Source organism: Colletes latitarsis, chromosome 14 (assembly GCF_051014445.1).
Source record: "Colletes latitarsis isolate SP2378_abdomen chromosome 14, iyColLati1, whole genome shotgun sequence".
Classification (NCBI taxonomy): domain Eukaryota; kingdom Metazoa; phylum Arthropoda; class Insecta; order Hymenoptera; family Colletidae; genus Colletes; species Colletes latitarsis.
This window is the reverse complement of record NC_135147.1, coordinates 27804101-27826276: the sequence shown is the minus strand read 5'-3', so window position 1 is coordinate 27826276 and position 22176 is coordinate 27804101. Positions and strand designations below refer to the sequence as shown.

At 39.7% G+C, this 22176-nt stretch overlaps 2 protein-coding genes across 8 annotated transcripts; both read left to right on the top strand.

Annotated features, from left to right (window-relative positions):
• The first annotated feature begins 67 nt into the window (after window positions 1-67).
• On the top strand, window positions 68-12025 carry Fbxo11 (F-box protein 11). 7 transcript variants are annotated; one of them, XR_013081014.1, is made up of 9 exons: window positions 68-368; window positions 1279-1626; window positions 1709-2497; window positions 2583-3435; window positions 3504-3724; window positions 3796-4014; window positions 4101-4308; window positions 4547-10546; window positions 10825-12025. XR_013081014.1 is itself a non-coding variant. In XM_076781475.1 (9 exons), the coding sequence occupies exons 1-8, from the start codon at window positions 272-274 to the stop codon at window positions 4674-4676; spliced, it is 2865 nt and encodes a 954-aa protein (XP_076637590.1). In that variant the 5' UTR covers window positions 68-271; the 3' UTR covers window positions 4677-4724; window positions 10825-12025. The 7 variants fall into 7 exon arrangements, 5 of the variants coding, with proteins under 5 accessions (XP_076637590.1, XP_076637589.1, XP_076637588.1 ...); XR_013081013.1 differs by having other exon boundaries at window positions 10722-12025; XM_076781475.1 differs by having other exon boundaries at window positions 4547-4724.
• A 2762-nt stretch (window positions 12026-14787) lies between these two features.
• Side-iii (sidestep III) lies at window positions 14788-21379 on the top strand. Its single transcript, XM_076781477.1, has 14 exons — window positions 14788-16636; window positions 17316-17448; window positions 17530-17738; window positions 17909-18019; window positions 18106-18309; window positions 18384-18529; window positions 18620-18770; window positions 18838-18968; window positions 19048-19207; window positions 19451-19747; window positions 19894-20214; window positions 20407-20697; window positions 20771-20880; window positions 20953-21379. The coding sequence occupies exons 1-14, from the start codon at window positions 16465-16467 to the stop codon at window positions 21064-21066; spliced, it is 2550 nt and encodes an 849-aa protein (XP_076637592.1). The 5' UTR covers window positions 14788-16464; the 3' UTR covers window positions 21067-21379.
• Window positions 21380-22176: the final 797 nt, after the last annotated feature.

The window sequence follows — 22176 nt, the reverse complement described above, 5'->3', positions numbered from 1 at the left end:
CTTGTGTCGCGATCCACTGCAGAAGAGGGGATCGGTGTAAGGGGGTAGAAGGCAAGTGAGTGAGAAAAGGATCGCGTTAGGTAGGGTACGAGGGTGGTCGGCGAGGAAAGAGGGGAAGAGCAGAAATTCATCCGATTGGCGGTCTGGCACCAGTCGGCAGTCCTACCGTCAATGAGAAGATGGCCGCTGGGCTCGGTGGAAGTGTCGCCATTGTTTAGTGTTTAGTTGTTTTACCGTTTCTCGCATAATTTTGTCGGGAAGCACGTTAAAAATGCCAAGCGCCTCGTTCACATCATCGCGCAATTACGTGCGGAGATCCCGGAGAAAAGGCGCGAACAGGATTCCTCTGCCTTCGAGAACCACCTCGGGTAAGAGCCCTGCATCCGGACCCTCGGTTCACTGCTCACCTGTCGTCTCTCAACTCATTTCTTTTGCCTTCACCTACTTTGATATTCCCTGGGGTTAACCCCGTTGTGCCGATTCCGTGTGTCCATACCGACATGCCGACATCCTTCGTCTCTGTTAGTCATGTTTCTCGTTTACGATTCGGACGTAGAGAGAGAGAGAGCAGGACAGAGACTTCGTCAAACCGTATACTGCCCACGTCTCTTCTCTCGCATGATTTTCTCGCAGGTCGGGACGGTCAAAAAACGCGATGAATCCGAGACTAGAATGACGTTTTCCGAAATCAATCTACCATTCGCTGCTCCCGCACCAACCCTTCTTTTTTTAGGGACATCGATCATGGTATCGCGTATACTTCGCGATCGTCAATTTTTACGGTGGAATGTCGGCTCAAAGTCTATACTCCTCACCCCACTTCCCCCATTTTTTTTTATAATTCCGATTTGTTAGACGTCCAGCTGTACAAGCATAACGATAGATGCTTGCGCGATTTCGGAAAATAATCTGCACGCGATATTGAGGCAAAAGGTTTGAAGCCTCTTTTAATTTCTTCTTGTACCTGTTATAAACTCTGTGTTAAATTGATTACAACGTTATATAGATGCATAGAATACATAAAATAAACTGAATTTTGTTATTTCTACATGTTTAAATGTCATTTATCAAGTATATCCTTTGTAACCTACAAACTTTTAAAATAGTCTTCAAATTCTAACATCTTAATTACAATTTTCATGTAATAAGAAGAACACTAGAACAAATATTTACTCTATTTTTTCTGTTGCCTACTCTTTTTTAAAGAATGCATGGTGCCATGTATCCTTGTTAACATCAACTTTGAAACTACATGTAATATGATTTTTGTTCTCTCAGCCGAGCCATGCGACTTGCCATGTTCAGCATCAAATCAGATACCTCCTGGTGGTGGAGTTGGTGGTGGAGGAGGAGGAGGTGGAGGAGGTGGTGGAGGTGGGGGTGGAAGTGGTGGAAGAGGATCTTCCCCCAGTGTATCTGGTGTTGCTGCACCTTCACCATCCCCGTCGCATTCCCATTCATCACCATATGACTTAAGGCGTAAAAGTCCACCTCATCCAGATCCTGCTCCTGGTACCAGCTCTGCTTTACCCCCCTCGGGTGGCAGCAGTATTGGTGCCACTCTTGGTTCTTCCTCCCTACCAGCAAGAAAACGTCCCAGGCGGACATGTTCATTATCCACAGATGGTACGTTTATATATGATAAAATTTCGTTATACTTGTTACTTTTATATAAGAAATTTCAGAATATATTTTTGTTACTTTGCAGGTACAAACACAAACACTGCAGCGCATTACCTTCAGTATGAGTTACCGGACGAAGTGCTGCTTACTATATTTAATTATCTAATGGAGCAAGATCTGTGTAGAGTTTCGCAAGTTTGCAAACGTTTTCAAGCGATTGCAAACGACACTGAACTATGGAAGTCCCTATACCAGCAAGTTTACGAATACGACTTACCACTGTTTAATCCTGCACCTTGTAAATTTGAATTCGTATCCCCGGACGAGTCAGATTATCCAAATCCATGGAAAGAGAGCTTTAGACAATTATACAGGGGGGTACACGTTAGGCCAGGATTTCAAGGTTTGAAGTTCAAAGGACGAAATTTGCCATACTTTAATACCGTTCAGGGAGCGTTAGATTACGTAGACGAATATAGAAGCAATAGCAGTTCCTCGTCAAATAATAGCACAACCACGAGTGGTCAAGGGAATTGTTGTGGTAGCAATTCTCAGTCAACAGAAGAAGCACCTCAACATTTAGTTTTCTTACATGCTGGAATCTATAGAGGTGAATTTCTGGTGATCGACAGCGACGTTGCGTTAATCGGTGCAGCACCTGGAAATGTGGCGGAATCTGTTATATTAGAACGAGAAAGTGAATCTACAGTTATGTTTGTAGAAGGAGCGAAACGAGCTTACGCTGGCCATCTTACGTTAAAATTTACACCCGACGTTACTAGTACAGTCCCGCACCATAAACATTATTGTTTAGAAGTTGGTGAGAACTGCAGTCCCACCGTCGATCATTGTATTATTAGGAGTTCCAGCGTTGGTAAATAATTATTTTATTACTTTATGTTCGATCGATCGTTTATTCAACGATCTGTCGAGTTACCATTAATTTTTCAACTTTACAGTCGGAGCAGCTGTTTGTGTATCGGGCGTAGGAGCAAACCCTGTGGTAAAGAATTGTGACATATCGGATTGCGAAAACGTTGGACTTTATGTCACCGACTATGCACAAGGAACTTACGAAGACAATGAAATCTCCAGAAACGCATTAGCGGGAATTTGGGTGAAGAATTTTGCAAACCCGATAATGCGAAGAAATCATATTCATCACGGAAGAGATGTTGGAATATTTACATTTGATAACGGCCTCGGATATTTCGAAGCTAACGATATTCATAATAATCGAATAGCAGGTTTCGAAGTAAAGGCTGGTGCTAATCCAACGGTTGTACATTGTGAAATACATCATGGTCAAACAGGCGGAATTTACGTCCACGAAAACGGTTTAGGTCAATTTATTGACAACAAGATTCACTCGAATAATTTCGCCGGCGTTTGGATCACATCTAATTCAAATCCGACAATTCGTAGGAACGAAATTTACAATGGTCATCAGGGAGGAGTATATATATTCGGAGAGGGAAGAGGCTTGATAGAACATAATAATATTTATGGTAATGCTTTAGCCGGCATACAAATCAGAACGAATTCAGATCCTATAGTTAGACATAACAAAATACATCACGGTCAACATGGTGGTATATACGTACATGAAAAAGGTCAGGGTTTAATCGAAGAGAACGAAGTATATGCCAACACCTTAGCAGGTGTTTGGATAACCACAGGATCGACACCAGTTTTAAGAAGGAATCGTATTCATAGCGGTAAACAAGTCGGAGTTTATTTTTATGATAATGGACACGGTAAACTAGAAGACAATGATATTTTCAATCATTTGTATTCGGGAGTACAAATAAGGTAACATATTCTTTGACAAACACTATTGCACCTTCGTCATTTACGTTAATTGTATTTCACGATATTAGGACTGGAAGCAATCCAGTGATACGTGGAAATAAAATATGGGGCGGACAAAACGGTGGCGTTCTTGTGTATAATAGCGGATTAGGTTTACTTGAACAAAATGAGATTTTTGATAACGCGATGGCAGGAGTTTGGATTAAAACTGATAGTAACCCTACGTTAAAAAGAAACAAAATTTTTGACGGGCGAGACGGTGGAATTTGTATATTTAATGGTGGAAAAGGTGAGTTTTATTTTTTATCTATGATAAAATCTTAATAGTCCAAACAATTGTCTATTTTTTGTTCGATTCAGGCGTTTTGGAAGAAAATGATATATTTCGTAACGCTCAAGCGGGAGTGCTTATTTCTACGCAATCTCATCCAGTCCTGAGGAGAAATCGAATTTTCGATGGATTGGCAGCCGGCGTTGAAATAACAAACAACGCGACTGCTACGCTAGAATTTAATCAAATTTTCAATAATAGATTTGGTGGTCTATGCTTAGCGAGCGGTGTTCAACCAACGACTAGAGGTTATTTTTCTGCTATATTTTTTTAAAAATAACATACGTACGTAAGAGATGATCGAACAAATAACTTTTGATGTTCACTTTCTCAGGCAATAAAATATTTAATAACCAAGATGCGGTCGAAAAAGCAGTTGGAAATGGTCAATGTTTATACAAAATTTCGTCGTACACCTCGTTCCCTATGCACGATTTCTATCGCTGCCAGACATGTAATACGACAGACCGTAACGCAATTTGTGTTAACTGTATAAAAACCTGTCATGCAGGACACGATGTAGAATTCATCAGACACGATCGGTAAATATTATTAATAATTTAACGGTAAACCAGATGAAATTTCTTAAACGCGCCATCATATTATGAAGTAAATGTTAGGTTAGTTTTTCAGTGAAACTTCAAAGCATATAATTTCTTTGAACTTTGAAATCTTGAATTCATTGTTATATCTTGACACCAATTTTGATTCGTTATTTTTTTGTTATGCAACAAAATTTGTAATACGCGTAACGGATGTATACTTGATTTATTTTCTCAGATTCTTTTGTGACTGTGGTGCTGGAACATTAAGTAATCAGTGTCAACTTCAGGGTGAACCTACACAAGACACAGACACGTTGTATGATAGTGCAGCACCAATGGAGTCGCATACACTTATGGTCAACTAGGAACTAACCTAAACTAAATAAAACAATCAAACGACATTGAAACAGCCTGTAAGTCCAACACTTTGCAAACAAGGAATAATTTGTTGCTGAGTTCTTTATTATGACAGTTGTTCTTTCGCGTCCCCATTGTGATTGTTATTTTTTTTAAAGCTATCGTTATTGTTAACATATTCCAATGAACGGCAATTTCATTATTATCGTCATCATCGTCGTCATCATCATCATCATCATCATCATCATCATCATCATCATCATCATTATTAATATCATTATCGTTATGGTTATGTGACCATTCACCGCATTATTATTCATCGTCATCTTCATCACGGTGGTCAAATTTATCACGATCATTTTTGTCGTTGCGGTGACGCGTTCATAACTTTGTAAACGAAAAGATATCGAATCGTGTCATCGACATCGTTGTCCTCGTACTCCTCATTATCATTATCGCCACCGTCATCATCATCATCGCGAAGAGATAGTATATTTTTTATTAATAAATTAGTATTCTATATTGATATATACTTTAATGCATACGGATATTCGTTATTCATGTTCGTGTTTGCCCAGATACCAAGAATCAATAAATGAAGATCGAGATATATCCCATGTAACGCAAGTATTATCGGGAAGATGGAAAATTGTTAAGAAAGCTGTTTTCTTGATTAAAATTTGTTCGTCGAAAGCAGTTTTGCTAAGATTAAGACTCGAATTTTCTCCGTGATTATATAATAAAGAACTCTGCAACGAAAAAGCGACGAACAAGATTCAACAGGTGACAAAATGAATTTCGAATATAAACATAATCTAATAATTAAATAAACGTGAAATTTATTTAAACGTGTAACAAAACAAAACCACGCGATAATCGTTAATCAATCGAACAACGCGTAATAAACTTCCCGCGTGAGTTTCGTTTCATTAAGTTTACCTAATTTTTAAATTCATATGTAAAGCAAAAAAAAAAACAAGTGCAGTGAATCTGTGTGAAAAAAAATGGAAATAAAAGTAACACATGTGTATACGTCGAGTAAAACAGGCAAGTGAACATCGTGACACTTTAATAAGCAAAATGAACTGTTGTTAAACAAAGAATTAAAAGAAAATACATTAGTGCAATGCAATGACATTGATTAAAAAGATAGAAACATTTTTAAGTTGACGATAAAACACAACAATGCAGATGTAAATTGTGTATATCGTATTAAATAAATGCAGAATGGATAACAACGTTAAATAAATTGCTGCTCGTTACGCGAACAGAAGCTTCAACACCGTACGGCATGCGAGAAGTATGTTGCAAAATTGTGCGCTCGTAATTGCAATGCACATTGCGCGTTCACATTGATGGAATTATTAGAAAATCGAACATGTTCACCCTCGAAGCAGATAGAATGGATAATCCAGCAGTAACGGCGGTAATCGAACAATAAAACAAGCACAACTTCTGTAATAAACATGTCGGATCGTGGTACAAATTTTCGAAGGTGAAAATACAAACGTGCGAAACGAAGACCCGCAATGACATACTGAAACAGATGTCTAAAAAATGTGATATTGTAAAATTCACAACTGGATATAATCAAAATGGAACAGAAACATCTATGCGATTCTAATAATTGTTTTTATGTAAATGTACCTTGTACTACATGTATACAATTCTTCAATTCTACTACCTGCATTGTGAATAGTGATGGCCCTAAATTGCCCAAGGGGAAAAGTGCATAATAAATAAGACAGAGTAAAAGAAATGTGTAAAGTAAATTTAAAAGGAATTTACATGATATGTATGTTGGTGTTATACCAGTGAGAAATAAAAGAAAAACAAACAAAAGTTTAAGGTAAAAAGAAGGAAAACGAAGGAAACAATATATACTGTCCAAGGAACAGTTTAAAAAAAAAAAAGTAATCTCCAATTTTTAAAGTAATACAATTTTTTTAATATTACGTTAGCAGTAAAATCTAATCATATTATTATAATTGTGTATCTTATAGAGCGGTGTCGCTCTTGTTATGAAAAGAAAAAGCGCCTGTTAGCGATAATTTTAGACGCGACTCGCATTCACTTACGCAAACGATGAGTATAAAAATAAGTAGACAAAAGTATCGAAATCGCATTATACGATAAAATTTTGTTTACGCGACAAAATTTTACGAACAAAAAAATCTCTCTTTCGCATTCATTAATTGTATGTGTAGATATGTTTTGTATGTCATTCGGTAGAATGGGTAATGATGCACAAGAATTGCCTTTGAATCTACCGACCGAAGGTTCGTAATATTTTGCATCGTAGTGTCATTATACGCAGTATAATTATATATAACGTGTTCAATACGTTATATGCATACTGAAAACAATAAAAATGTACGTCAACGGCATTTCTCGTGCGTGCATATAGGAATGCAAATATTTTTACGTTCTCAAGTGATACTCTTTACGCTCTGTTTTTGTTAGGAAGAACAATTCACCCATCGTTTTTTTTTTCCTTTTTTTGAAACTTGGAGCAGAGGAACTACAGAAAAAATTTTCTCGCAAAATAATGAGGGGAAAAATGAAAACGATAACTGAAAGTTATCGAGTGGAAAACCACAGTAAATTTTATTTACGTGCTCTCTATATTGTAACTATAATTAGCAAAATTTATTTGTCGATCGTTTTGTCTTTTTTTTTTTTATACTATTATTTACGAACTGTTAAATATGTTTATTGTATTAACAGAAAATGAAATTATAAGATGAACGATTTTGCAACCTTTTGTATGTCCTGGGTTTTTTTTGTTCTTTTTTTTTCTTTTTTTTTCATTTTTGGTTCTTTTAAGCATATTTCAAAGCCGAGACTCGCCGATATTTCGAAGCTGAAGGAGGAACCGAACGTTTTTCTGTGATTTCTGTCCTCTAATAGTTTCAAAGCATGTCGAATAATTCTTATAGCGAACATTGCCTTGCGCAGCAGCCGCCGTATTAGACTAAACGGTGATTTTACAGTCTTACGTATCATAACTTTCTCTGGTGGCTTCCATTCAATTTGCTCGAACAAATGCCTCCCAAGTTTGGCGAACTTGTGACAAGTCAGCTTCTCTAGGTGCATAGAAATAGCACGAAACGAATGTAAGCTTTTGCACGAATGTGAAACTTCCGGACAGGAAAAAAAAATGGAAAAAAAGACTACGAGTCGGCTGCGGCACGATTCTAATGTTTCTCTCTTTGTTTTCCTTTTTTCCCCCAAATCATTATTAGTACATTTGCAAATTCCCGTGTAAAATTGTCCGATACATTCTGCGGATAAGCTTCATTCACAATCAAATAGAAAGTGTTTGTCCGGAGAACACCAAAATATCGTAAAGTTTCAGTCGAAGCAAAAATGTGTCGATTGTGCACGCGTATATGACGAGGTGTTTCAGTACTGCAAAATCTTTCTGTAATTTTCGTTTACAAAGGATTAACGATCGTGAATTATATTGGACCACCATTTGAATATTTGATCTTCACAATCGCACATGATATACATTGAAGTTATCGTACACTGCAGAAAGAATACGATGTTTCCATTTATTTAATTATGTTACAATTTGTATTATGTTTTAGAATTTCGCTTCGTTCGTTCGTTATTAGAAAATTTCTATGGTGTATCCGTTTTTTCTTCTTTTCAAATTATTATGAGTCTTTTGTTAAGTCTAATATTAATTGCATTTTTATCTATTGGTCTTTCCCTCTTACAATAATTGTTTCTTTTTCTCCTGATTTTAACTAGCAACCACTCCTTTTTCTCACCGTTTCATTCCATGTGTACTCTATTCGCCAAAAAAAGACGCGTTTCACTCTGCTTTTCGTCAGCAAATACTTGCCATTATTACGTTAGTTGCCATAGTTCATTCGGTTTTGTTTTTGCGGCGGAACATAGATAGGTAGACAAAAGGGTTTAATTATTTAACAAACAAAAAATCGACCGTGCACACGAAGAAGAAATACGAACCCGCAAAAACTAATACCACAACGTATTCTGTACATATTAATTTGCCCATTTATATATATATATACATACATATATATATGTATGATGTGTGTGTGTGTATATATATATGTATATATATTGATTATACTATTATTAAAAAATATATATATTACAAATTGTAACATTTATTTTTTATTTTTTTTGTATCCTTATTGTTGTATCGCTATAATATGATGAGCGTAATATTCCTACGCTGCGATCGATACTCGTTGCACAAACGCAAATGGAATTCAATTCTTCGCGATAAAGAAACGCTGTTTCGATAGTATTAAGTGCGAACTGGTTAATTCAATAATTCCTATAAAATTTCGATCTCTCGATGAACTTGTAGATTCACCGTTTCTTTTTGAATTTTGCTACGCTTATATACGGCAAAAAATTGATATGTTCGTATCGGTTTGTGCAATGTCGCAGAACACGTTAAAAAAAAAAAAGAAATTTGTTAACTGTATCGTGCTCCGTAGGTATACGATGTATTGGTATGCTTGTTCACAGATGGAAACGTACGATTAAGACTATACTAATTGTAAATAAGCGGAAAACACAATTTTTGCAAACTAATAATCCGACACTCGGTTTTATTTGTTTTCGTAGACTGATTTCCTTTTAAAACGGAGGAAGATTACATGCCATGGCCTTAAAGCGTAAACCTAAAAACTCTAGTATACATAAAACGGTATCTAACAGATATATGCAAGAACGTGTACGCTACCGTTCAAAAGTCTGGCATCATTCGTGTCAACGCTATGATTGCTACGTCATCCATGTATAAAATGACGTTTGAATTAAAGTTCATTGGAGGAACAACGTTATTCGTACGTGAATGACATTTAAATTCGAAATTATAGAAAACATTGATCCGAAGTATGATTTCATGGCAAATGTAAATCAAATTATAAAAAAAAAAAAATCCTAGGTATCTTTTACGGTAATTTGTATTGAATCGACTTGACAGTTTATTATAGATTAATCCTCGAACGAAGAACTTTGATTACATACAATTTCAAATTTAGTTATGTCTTAAAGAAATTCAGAAATTTCGAATTAGTCGAATGCTTGAATTGTGTATAATTGTATTACGCGTACGTAGGTACTAAGTATTATTATTTATTACGAATGTTTAAATCTTCGTGACTCTATACTTATCAAATTTTGGTTCTGGTCTCACGATGACAATTTGACAAAATTTTGAACAGTTTAAGTTGTTTTTATGGCCTTGGAGCAGCTGCTAGTAGATAATTTTTCATTTTTGGCGTACGTTTTCGTGTGTCTTTGTTCGTTATGTCCTGTATGTGTTATCGATCAGTGTTGGGCGTTATTTGTTTATTTATTATTCGTACGAGAAGTCTTTACCGTTATTATTATTTTTTATTGTTTACATTAATTATAATATAGCTGCATTTTACTTTTGTCCTTATTACAGATTTTCTATGTAAACATTTGTTTGTTGTCACCTAACGAAGGTACATTTATTTTGAATTATTTTTAAGTTCATTGCAATAAATTATGTTTTCTTTAATGCAAATGAAACATTTAATGCCCATTAACACAAAAAATAATGAATAATTTTGATTCGTATGTCATTCATAAATTACGCCAGTTAATTTATTCGTTATTCTAATTAACTTTTGCTCAACACTGTTATCGATCATTAAGGTCTGGTGTCTACGACAACTCTTCTTATTCTTTTTTCGTTAATTAATGCCTACAGAGTTTGTCCAGAACATTGAATCGCACGCAGTACGAATAGTCAGTAAGGAAACTGGGCGGCCCAGACTTTCGAGCGACAGCGTGTATGCGCAATCATTATCAATATTTCTCATGAAGTTTACAGGAGTTCACCTTTCGAGCAGCTCAAGTAATTATACGTTAAACAATTATTGTAAAGTACGCAGTTTTCTTAAATGGTATATTGTTTGTTGAGCTTCCATCGGGTGCATCGTGTCGCTATTCTTTCACCGTGAATCCCATTCGATTTTATCAAACCGATTAAGATTCCAACGTGTATCTATTCACCGCATTATTTGTTATAGAAAGTGCACAGTGTTTACAAGGTGGACGAGGCATTGTCCGCGAAGTAAAACGAGCCTGAAAAATAGTAATAACAGCGATGAAATGTCCTTTAAACTGTCACAGACTCGGAATCAACCAGACGCCTAGGGTTCACCGGAGAGTTTTACTGTCAAGAGTTAAGATTCCATTAGACAGAACATTGAGAGTAAGGGTTCTTTCACGCGGATACGCCGAAGCCAATCTTACGAGCGACGAAACAACGTCCACCATCGAAAACTTGTACGCTAGCTCGTGTAAAAAAAATTCTTATTCTCGATACTGACGCTTAAGGGTAAAAATGTATTACCGTATCTGTAAATTGCCGATCATATGCACGTATTAGTAAAGGGTGCTGTTAAAAGTATGAGCTTTTTTTGTTATTTTTGCGTCCACATTTTCTGAAACACTATGTAAAATAAACGTTCACGATAATTACGTTTCAGGCGTATGTTGCACCCGATGGAAGGTTTAAGAGAGGAAACCGATCAGTTGAGTTTGCGATTTCGCGAATGAAAACATAAACGCCGCCTTACATTGTATTTTCATATGATATAGAGTGATTCGCTCGTCAGTGGACACGAAAGAAATGTCTTTGCTTAAACGTAGCACCAATAACCTAGTGTTTATACATAGTCTCTTGAATAATTAAATAATCTAAAAAACTAGAATTGTTAATTTTTAAATAGTAATTTATAGTTCCACGTTGAATATTTTCTATCTATATAATTATTTTATATACGTTATTTTAATAACTTGAATAATAATCGCTGCTGCATCGTAAATTCAAATGCTGAGAAAAACGATAAATCGTTGTGAAAATTTCTTGGCAGCCGATGATGTAACAGACTTACCTCTAATTTTAAGTTTCATAAAATTAATCTCTCGATAAAATTTATATTGTATATAAAATATTTGTTGTATCGTCCCAACTGTGTATGATCATTGGTGGAACGTTTAAACATCGACATTTCTTTCGAATCGATCAACGAGCAAATCATGCTATAGAAGACGATTACGCGGATACGACCATTCGTCGGGAACTTTAAAAGTCAATCCGATAAATTTGTCGTGTTTGTATCCTCGGGTCTACTATTTGCCTGAACCTAAGCAATCACGCGTTTCGATGCAGAGAGCATTTAGTGCTTCCGTACAGAACGAAGGTATTCATTGATCCGAGCGTTTGTCGATAAACTGATAATAGTGTCTTACGCACGAGCGGTACGGTACCGATGCGACGGACTCGTGATCTGCGTATTACAATAATCGATCGCGCGAAATAAAAAGAAGAAACGACACGATACGGTGTTAGTATAAAGCATATATCGATAAGGAGAAAGTGGACAGATGCTACTGTAGGGAGAAAGAGAAGAGAACATCTATTTTTCACGAGAACGTCGATCGTGAAAATGTACAATAAGTTAACTCTGTAAATACATCGCTCGTAAATATCTCATCTAATTATAACGATATATCGTTCGAAACGATATTATAGGTACACGGGCAAGGATTTCTGCTCCTTAAGAGATACTTTTCTAAATAGACAAGAAAGCGTTCAGACGATTTCCTTTTCTTAGCGAAGTAAGCTCGATTTCCACGCTTTACATTATATAGAACGAACGAATGCGAACGTCGAAATAAATAAATGACGACGAGAATTAACAACAACCAAAAGTATAACAAAACACGAAAGAAAGAACGAATAATCGACGCGACTTTTGTATGAAAACTAAATCTAACTAATTTTTTTCACGTCATTCGCGTCACATAGATATGTAAGACTAAGTAGCGTCGTCGCGACGCCAAGTAAAGGGAGAGCAGCGATTGGAATCATAGGTACGCCTCGGGAATGGATGCAGGACGAGTATCAATCGAGGTCGAGCGAAGCAATCCCATTCCGCGCGGCGCCGATGTGCATTTAGGCCGGAGTTAATAGCACGACATGCATGCAGCAAGTATAATATTAATGCGAACGGGTCTGTCCGTTTATTTCTCGCTTTCTTTTCGCGAGCAAGGAGACGGAAACTGAAGAAATCGGTATTGGAACGGTCGTCCGTTCGCGAAACCACGGGAAACTCGAAACGCGTGGAAAACATCTGCATTGGAATTGAGAGCGGGATTTTTGTTCTTTCGCACAAAAAAAAAGCAAAACAAACGGTATAATTTTCGGGCGGAAAGACAACAAATGGCCTATAGATAGGGGAAAATCGTACTTTCTTTTTTTTTTCTTAGGCGAAAACGACGGACTGTATAGACTGTTAAATTCTTAGGCGAGACCCGGCGGCGGTCGAACGATGCGATGAGAAAAGCAGAGCGACGAAAGGATTCTCGAAACAAGAAAGAGAAGTAGAACTCGCGTGCACGATAATTTAAGGAAAATATTAACTCGCACCTGCACGGTCTTCTTTCCGCGTACAGTAATGCTCGCGCGGCGACGACAACTGTATTATGAAAATGTATAATAGACCGTAGCCCGTAAGCCGAATACAAGGAACTGATATCGATCAACGTTCTATCCGAGGCGATGCAGCCAAGTTTATTTTCATAGGAGCTTTATAAACGGCTAATCGAAGGGAAGCAACGCACCACGCTGAACAAAATAATCGGCAAACTTCCGATGCTAATCGCGAGAAACGAAAGGAACTCGTCGCGACTCTTACGCCTAAAGAACGTCTACTTATTCGAGAATTTCCACCGAATTTCCAAACTTTAGTCAATCGTGATGCCTTTTCTCATTGTCAAACATACAAGGAAACTATACAGAAAACTAATCACACAGGATCAGTTCATTGTTTTATCGAATGGTATATCTAAGACGATTTTCTCTCGAGAATGACATAGAAACTGAAAGTCTGAAGGCTTCCTGGAGGATTTCGTGCAATCATCGTTTCTTGAACGAAATGTTCGAGGATATGTTGTGTACTGATTGGCGAGATTGCCGCGACGCAAGAACCGCGAAAGTAAATTGACTGTATCGCCTTACGCACGCATGTATCATAATAAAACGCACGAATTACCATGTGTCATATATATATATATATATACGTATATATATATACATATAAATATATATATATATATATAAATAACGATAATAATTAAGTACCTTACACGTGTAAGCAGTATCCAAGAAAATCCGAACTAGTTGCACCAAGTGCCATAGTCCATAGGTCACAGTACGTTTAATATAGGAGGGAGACTCGTAGTCGTTGCCAAGGAAAAACAAAACGAAAAATTAAGTTGAACCAGAACGTGGTTCGATGGTGGCGGCTAAGTTGCGTTCTTAACGATTATTGTTAAAGCGAACGCAAGACGTGGGGAAAAAGAAGAACAACAATCAGCTAAAGATCACGAGGAAGGAGAGAGGAAGTTCACGTAGTCCGTGCGACTCGAGATTTCCGGTGGGCCGGTTTCGCCCATCTCGAAGAACGTTTTAGAACTTACAGACACACCAATATGACAATATACTATAAAATTAATTTCCGGTCCTGTTGCTCGGTTATAACTATCCCCCACCCCCAGACAGACTACCTTCATCCACCCGAAAGGATACAAAGTAAAAAGAAACTGCAGCCTCCGGACATCCATTACTGTACATTTCGCCACGTTTATTTTTCAACGCGTTAGTATGCGATTAGTCCGTGATCCCGGCTCGCAAAAATCCGTGCATTTTAAAAGCGAAGGAGAGTGAGAGGTAGAGCGCGAGAGAGGGAGAGAAAGGGTAAAAACACTGTAATACATGGCCAAGGATGGATCGAACGTGGTGGTGCGTGTGACCTTTGCGAGACATTATCAATTACCTTAAACGAAAAATAAGAAAAAAAAAAACTGTAGTAACGTCGCAATTGTATGTTGTAAACATTACTATTTCAAATATACTGTCATTATTAACAGGAGAGAGTTTGTGATTTTACCATATACGATCCTGAGGAGTTGTATCGAAGATATTTGAAATCATGCCCTGGCGGAAAGAAAGTTTAATGTGTAACTGAAAACTGCAATTCCGTAACCGTAATCGATATAGTACCGAAAAAAACCATTTATTCCATGAACAGCTACAACACTATTTTGAGTACCGAAATCGATATAATAACAGTTTTCGTTCGCCGGTAGAGAATAATTTTTCCGCCGCGCCGGTAAAGTCGAGAAAACATCGAGCGTGAAGGGATGAAGGGTGAATCGAAATGCGTTGGCTCTGGATATTTTCGAAATTAGATTAAATTCGAAAGGAAGATCGACGACGGGACCTTACGTTGGGTTACCGTAAGAGTAAACTAGGGAAAAACTGCGCAAAGGTTCTCGATCAACCCGATAGCGTGCGTCTCGCAACCCCTAACAGTGAATAGCAGCGAGCGGAGAAGAGTAAATCGAGAAGGGGTGGTGGTGCGTTGGGGTGTGTGTGTGTGTGTGGATTGCGCGGAGCCGAGCACGGTGTTGTCGCCGCTGGAGGCCTATATATCGTGCCGGGAATCGAGAACGTCGAAACACGAAGGGAGATCAAACTGACTTGGCGAAAATCGATCGGAGCTCATCGTGGTCGTGGTCGTCGGGTTAGCGACGCCTACAGAAGCGTGTCCGTTCCAGACAGCGCGGTTCTCGCGTGAAACGTACGCTCTGGCTAGTTCTCTGTCGGGCTTTACTCGCTCCCACGGCCCTCCAAATGTCGAGGGGAGTCTCGTGTTCTACGAAACACAGGAGGAACGTTCCTGGCAACCTGACCCGAAGAGGAAAGTGCTGCGAGAGCAGTGCTCGCGGGAAGGTGATCCAGTGAAGCGGTTTCTCGGTCTCTGTGGGCCCTGTGTGCGTGCATATGTGCGCGCGCGTGTACGTACGTGTACCTGTGTGTACGAGCGAGCGAGCGTGAGTGTGCGCGCGCGCTCTCTGTGTGTATGTCTATGTATGCGTTGAACACCTTCGGCAAGATCGAACGGAAGCTGTCGAGGCTTCGACGAAAGAACGAGAAACGAGCAAGGAACGAAAGCCATCGAAGCGTCGAAGAAGACTTCCACGACGGCTCCATCGGACTACCAGCTTGCGTTCGATACGGAGAAGAAGCACGGTGTCCATAGATAGTTTCCTACGGCGTGGCTCCGTTGAACGGCTAGTTCCGACGAACCACCAAACTACCTTCTACAGTGTCCTCTCCGTGTTATCGCCATTGTCGACAACGCAGCGTGATAATACTTAACGAGTAGCCGGCGCCTTTACCGCTACGCGAAACGACAATAATTTTAGAGAAGCGTTTATACACGACCTACTAACTGGAAACAGGAAGCTACCCTAAGGGGCAGCCGTGTTTTCCGGCCTCCTACGTCGATGTAAGTAGTGAATTTCTGTCCGAGAAATCGAATGGACGTGTTTTTCTGCGCGTAACTCGACGGGACGCGAGATTAAAGAAAAGGGTAGAGCAAACAGAGTCGTCGAACTATACGAGAATCGGCTGGTTCGCACAGGATCATCCTCGATGCACGTTGCGACCGGAAGGCGGTCGCCACTTTCTTCGAAAGGTTCTCCTACGAGCAGAATTAATCGGTGAGCGTGTCCTGCGCCCTATCCCCTGCCCCTTGCCGGGGTATTGTACGCTCGGAGGATATCGCACGAGGACGAGGCGGAGGAGGAGGTGGGAGGAGGTGGGAGGAGGTGGAAGGAGGTGGGAAGGCCGTCTACCTCTCGACGTGGAATGATAATAAAGGAGATCCACAGGACAGGCCGGCGCGGGGTGACATTATGCGAGGAGTGGATTTGAACCTAACGAACTCACCCCTCAGACTGTTCCCCTTTGGGATGGCAATAGGAGTGCTCGTCGATGTCGCGATCAAGCTCGTCATTAGCGGTTACATACTCGCCGTGGTCGTATACGTGAACGCCACCGGTAACTGGGACAAGGACGATGACTTAGGTACGTTATCTCGCGTAAATACCATTTTCGAAGTACGTTCGTTCGTTTCCTATCTTGCTTAGTTTCTGCACGCATTGGCAGAACGCGTGTCTGACCAACCATAGACCGTATCTATTTGGCTGAGTCAGGCGTATACGAATCAATGAAGATATATGCGTAGCCACCAGTGTCGGGCAACTTTCGTTCACGAATAACCAATAGAAATGTTTTAATCGTTTGGAAACTATCGTTTGTCCGCAGTTTCCTTCGCCTGGATATCAGAATAATTTTCTCTTTTACGTAACCCAAACATTCAACGTGGTAAACGCCGATAACATTTATGAAACTATCGACTTATCATTCAGATACGATATTGTTTAAACGATTGTATCTAATGCGCTACTTTCCGAATCGTACGCGTCTCTATATTCGTATCAAGTAGATACGTCTCATACTTGGTCGGACATGCGTGCGTCTGGCTAGCACGGTGGTCGCACTACTTAAAATCTAATGCGCTTACGTGCTATACCAGATTTCGACAAATATTATTCGCAACTAATGAATAAAAAGCTAAAGGACACACGATGCAATAATTGTCGAAGTAAAAAGTCAAAATATCGACAGTTCCTCCCCAAAACATTAACAGAAACAAACTGTTGTCGATAATCAGACTATTTTAGCTGTGATTTTTATTTTCTAGTTGCAACTTTCGAAGTGAGCGCTGTTCTTGGACACACCGCTAAATTGCCTTGTGACATTGAACCGTCCACGCACAAAGATCGCGTATACGTGGTGCTTTGGTTTCGCGACGATGCGGTAAAACCGATTTATAGGTAAACAAGACCTGGCTCGATGGAAAATTCGTAGGATTTTATTCGGTTCGACGGATGTTAAAGAGACGTGAAATGTTTCAGTTTCGACGTTCGGGGAAGGGCGTTCAACAAAGCTCAAAACTGGTCAAACAGCACCATCGTAGAACCAAGAGCTTATTTCGTGACTGTGACGAAACCGGCCGCTCTTTCCCTGGACGCGGTTCAATTGGACGACGAAGGAATCTATCGATGCCGAGTGGATTTCAAAAATTCACCTACCAAGAACTTCCAAGTTAATCTCACAGTAATCGGTATAAATTTTCACGTTCCGTTTAATCTTCTTATGGTTCGTCTTGCTTAGAATTTTCCAATAAGAACGATAGAACTTGGGATATTCGTTATTTCAATTAAAGATTATATTATCGCTGTAATTGAAAAATTTGGAGAATTTTCTTTAATCGTATAAAGAAATTATTTTCAGTTCCGCCGCATCAGCTGCTAATTTACGACAGTTCGGGGGTTGAAGTAGAAAGCACCGCAGGACCGTTCCAAATCGGTGTAGAGTTTGAACTGTCTTGCGAAGTAAGAGGAGGTAATTCTTCCTTATTCCTATCGATGCTTTTTAACTTGGTTACTTTCGTTACAAATACAATCTATTATATTCTCTCTCGAACATAGGAAAACCGACGCCAGTAGTCAGCTGGCTGGTGAACGAAAAAGAAGTAGATAGTAGACTGAAAGAGATCGATAGAAACGTCGTCGTCAGTAAGTTAAAGATACCGCAGCTCAGGAGAGAACATCGTAACACCAGTTACAAATGTCGAGCATCGAACACGAATCTTATATCTCCGTTAGAGAAAACCGTGCTCTTGGACGTCTATCGTACGTATCGAACAGTATAAATTACTCGATAGCGTTTATCGGTTCGTTTATGTATCAACGATTAATCGTTTCAGTGAAACCATTGTCGGTGAAGATCCTGTCGAAGCCGACGATCCTCGAGACGGAAAAGGACTACTCCATCACGTGTGAGACAACAGGATCGCATCCTCGAGCTAAAATCAGTTGGATGGAAGGAAACGCCGTTTATCATAGTGGCAAAGTAATCAACGATAACTCTTCCTATAGAACTTTGTTGGCAATAACCAACTTCTATAGAACAGTGTCACTGACGAAAGCTTTAACGGTTCAGGTACTAGACGGTGGCAATGCTTCGGTAGTTTTAAGCACGCTCATATTTTCACCGGTCCCGGACGACCACGGGAAAATCCTGAAATGTCGCGGAAAGAATCCAGCGCTGTCAGACGCATACTTGGAAGATTTCTTTCAATTAAACGTAGTTTGTGAGTACCATAAAGCATCGGCGGAAGTTTAACGTTCTTGTAATAATCTGCTGTTGTATTTCCGTAGTTCCACCTAAAGTACAGTTACATTTGGGTAGTACTCTGAACGCGGAGAAGATAAAACAGGGTGACGATGTTTACTTCGAATGTAAGGTCCGAGCTAATCCGGAACACCATAAGATTACGTGGAGACACAACGTGAGTAGCCCGTAACGATCGATCCGTGGCGGTATTCGATAACGAGAACTAATACTACTACCGTTTAATGGATTCGTAGGACGCGGTACTAACGCAAAATTACTCGGCTGGAATAATCATGAGCACGCAGAGTCTGGTACTGCAGAAGATAGGTCGCGACAACGCGGGAAACTATACGTGTTTGGCGAGCAATGATCGCGGCGAGACCACGAGTCCGGTGGTGACACTGCGAGTACAGTGTAAGCGATCAGAATCGGTTAATCCCTTGACGATGACGGACGCAGGGCAAAACATTCGATAAACAAGGACAATATATGTATACAACCACTGGTTGATACTGTTTCAAACTGTTATTTAAAACAGATATGCATCAGAAAAATAATACGGGCGTCCAGTGTCAAAGGGTTAATGCATTAAAGAAACCTGGAGAATAAGATTGTGTAAGATAATCGTTTGTTCGCCCTCTGTTTGAATCATGACAGTTGCTCCGGTTTGCAAGGACAAGGAGGCGTCGATAATCGGTGCGTCGCTGGAGGAGTCCGTGAAAGTGCGCTGCGAAGTAGACGCCGATCCGAACGAGGTGGAATTTGTGTGGGAGTTCAACAACAGCGGAGAAAACTTCGAAGTAGCGCCGGCCAAGTTCGATGGCAACAACGGAACGATGAGCGAGCTTGTTTACACCCCCGTGTCCGAGAGAGACTACGGTGCCTTGACGTGTTGGGGTAGAAACACGATTGGAAAGCAAGAATCTCCTTGCATCTATCAGATCATCCCAGCAGGTACTACAAATAGTATAATCAGTGCAGGAGACACAGCATACTCGTGTATCCATAAGTTAAACTAGTCGGGATATGGTTCGCTAGCAAAGTGATTCGGTATACTCGATATGCTTACGAATTTTCTGGTCAACTTGGCGTGTTTACAGTGAAACCAAACCCTTTGAACAATTGCACGATAAAGGCGTCGTTGAATCAAAGTTCCGAGATACTGGAGGTTGAATGCGTGCCAGGATACGATGGCGGACTGAGGCAAGAATTTCGTTTGGAAGCTTACGAAGTTCTCACTGGAAACCTGCGGATGAACGCGTCCAGCATATCCACGGACGTGCCGATATTTCGTATAGCCGTGGCGGATCTTCTCCCAGCCACGCATTTTTACCTAGTCACGTATGCTGTAAACGCCAAAGGGCGAAGCGAAGTAAGTTTACTGGAGGACATAATGCTGAGGGACTCGGAGAAACATACAGGTAACTCGATATATTTAAACTATCGAGTAGTTGTATACTGATTGAAAATTGTTAGACGATCACGTTTCTGAATAATTGGAAAAGTAAACCGAATACCTCGGGATCAATAAAATTCTATTGAAACTACTCTAATTAATATTTCGAGCAAAGTACTCGATTAAACGTTTCGATCACTCGCATTCCATCTTACAGACAGTGGAGTAAGCATGCTGCCACTCATTTTGCTTCTCATCGGATGTCTAATAGTACTCGGCGTCACCGTGCTCTCGGTGATGTTGATGATGTATCGACGCAGAGGTACGACATCCCCGGTGCACATTGAACCCTACATGAAACAACCGATAATCACACCGCCGGATTCGAGGAACAACTCGATGCTCGATGTTACGCACGGAGATCACACTTACTTCGTCGAGTATACGCTAAAACAGGTCACCGATTATGCGCTTAACAATCAACCGGACATCATACAATCACCGCAAGGTAATCTACTCTTTATTTTTTATCGCATCGGTAGTATCTCGTGAACGTCGAATGACGCGGACTCCCCTTTCAGACCAGGAAAAAATAAAACGCGAACCACAATTGTTTCTACCGGTGAGACCAGACACGCTCTTCGCGCCGTACGACATTCACAAACAAGGACTTCAAACTAACAGATGCAGCGTAAGGTTTTCATGATTTTAGTATATTTATAATTTTTCTTATCGCATCTCTTTTTCCTACTTCGTATTACAGTTAAACCCATTCTCTGCAAAGTCTTGGGAACCCATTAGCTTTAAGGCTGACCGTAACTTGATGAAGGAGATCATTATTGCCAACTCTATACCTGGTCCAGAAAGTTGCGTGTAAAGATGAGTTTAAGGAAGCCCGAGCAAACATATCAGAAGGACCGATCTCGAAGCCTAAAAAAGATCTTACCGTTGATCGTCGGCCGACGGTGAACATGAAAGAAATAAATTGCAACTGATTCTGCGACCGAATTTTGGCGCGCATCGCACGAGAAACGACGCGATACATCGCTTAGAGGTCGAACGCCTCATCGTCGAAAAAACATACGGAACCGGACATGATCTAGGAATCATCAAGACGACTAGTTGCATACTAACTAAACGCTACACACGGTGTATTATTCCAAGTTTAATATATTTTGTGTCAAGTCTTAGACGGTTTCCTTATTCTGCAACAAACAAAAAATTACCCAAAGTTACGACGATGCGTTCGCTATTTTCGAATAATTTACGTAGATCTTTCCACGCGCCACGTTCGTTTTAAATATGCGACAGCCTTGCGACAATTTAATTCAAGATTTTGTTTAAAATAACGCGTGCTTGGCATGAATATACCGAAAAGATATTACGCACGACTGGCCATTGTTGCAAAGGTACGCACGAAAATAAACACTGTACACGAATAACATGAACGCAACAAGTCCAGCGACTGACATTAGAGCGAACATTTTTCGACGAATATTTCCTAAACTACGTGCAAGCCTCGCTTGACGAATTAGCGTTGAACTTGTCATTTGAAATGTACGCGGTGTAATGTTTGCTTCATTGTTTGTGTCTTCTTCTTTTACGTTTAGTTCTTGGTTGATGTCGTACGTAGTGTTTTGTAGGTCCAGTTTAAACTTTCTCCTCGATTCTTCCAACACTGAAGGCAAACTGTACTAAGAAACAAAGTCGTAATTTTCCCCTTCAATACACGAACATAAACGTGAAACGTTAGACAGCTTTAATTATTATACGATTTTACTTGTGTATCGTGAAATTTGTCCATTTGTTGACGAACCAATCGAATGATTTTGCATTTCTCGTGTTTTAGGCTTTCGACAAATTCATCCTCGACGTTCTCGAGACTCTGATCGTTAGGTTCTGTATCTGGATACTCTCTGTCGCATGTATTTCCATCACATATCATTTTTTACGAGATATATACGATTTTTCTGGTGTGAAACAAGAC

What these genes read in the sequence shown, in the direction of transcription:
- Side-iii (XM_076781477.1), top strand. Translation starts at nt 16,465, where the DNA reads ATGCGAGGAGTGGATTTGAACCTAACGAACTCACCCCTCAGACTGTTC. An exon ending in CTATCAGATCATCCCAGCAG is followed by an intron (nt 19,748 to 19,893) that starts GTACTACAAATA and finishes GCGTGTTTACAG; the next exon opens with TGAAACCAAACCCTTTGAAC. An exon ending in CATCATACAATCACCGCAAG is followed by an intron (nt 20,698 to 20,770) that starts GTAATCTACTCT and finishes CTCCCCTTTCAG; the next exon opens with ACCAGGAAAAAATAAAACGC.
- Fbxo11 (XM_076781475.1), top strand. Translation starts at nt 272, where the DNA reads ATGCCAAGCGCCTCGTTCACATCATCGCGCAATTACGTGCGGAGATCC. An exon ending in ATGTTCATTATCCACAGATG is followed by an intron (nt 1,627 to 1,708) that starts GTACGTTTATAT and finishes GTTACTTTGCAG; the next exon opens with GTACAAACACAAACACTGCA. An exon ending in TATTCGGGAGTACAAATAAG is followed by an intron (nt 3,436 to 3,503) that starts GTAACATATTCT and finishes TCACGATATTAG; the next exon opens with GACTGGAAGCAATCCAGTGA.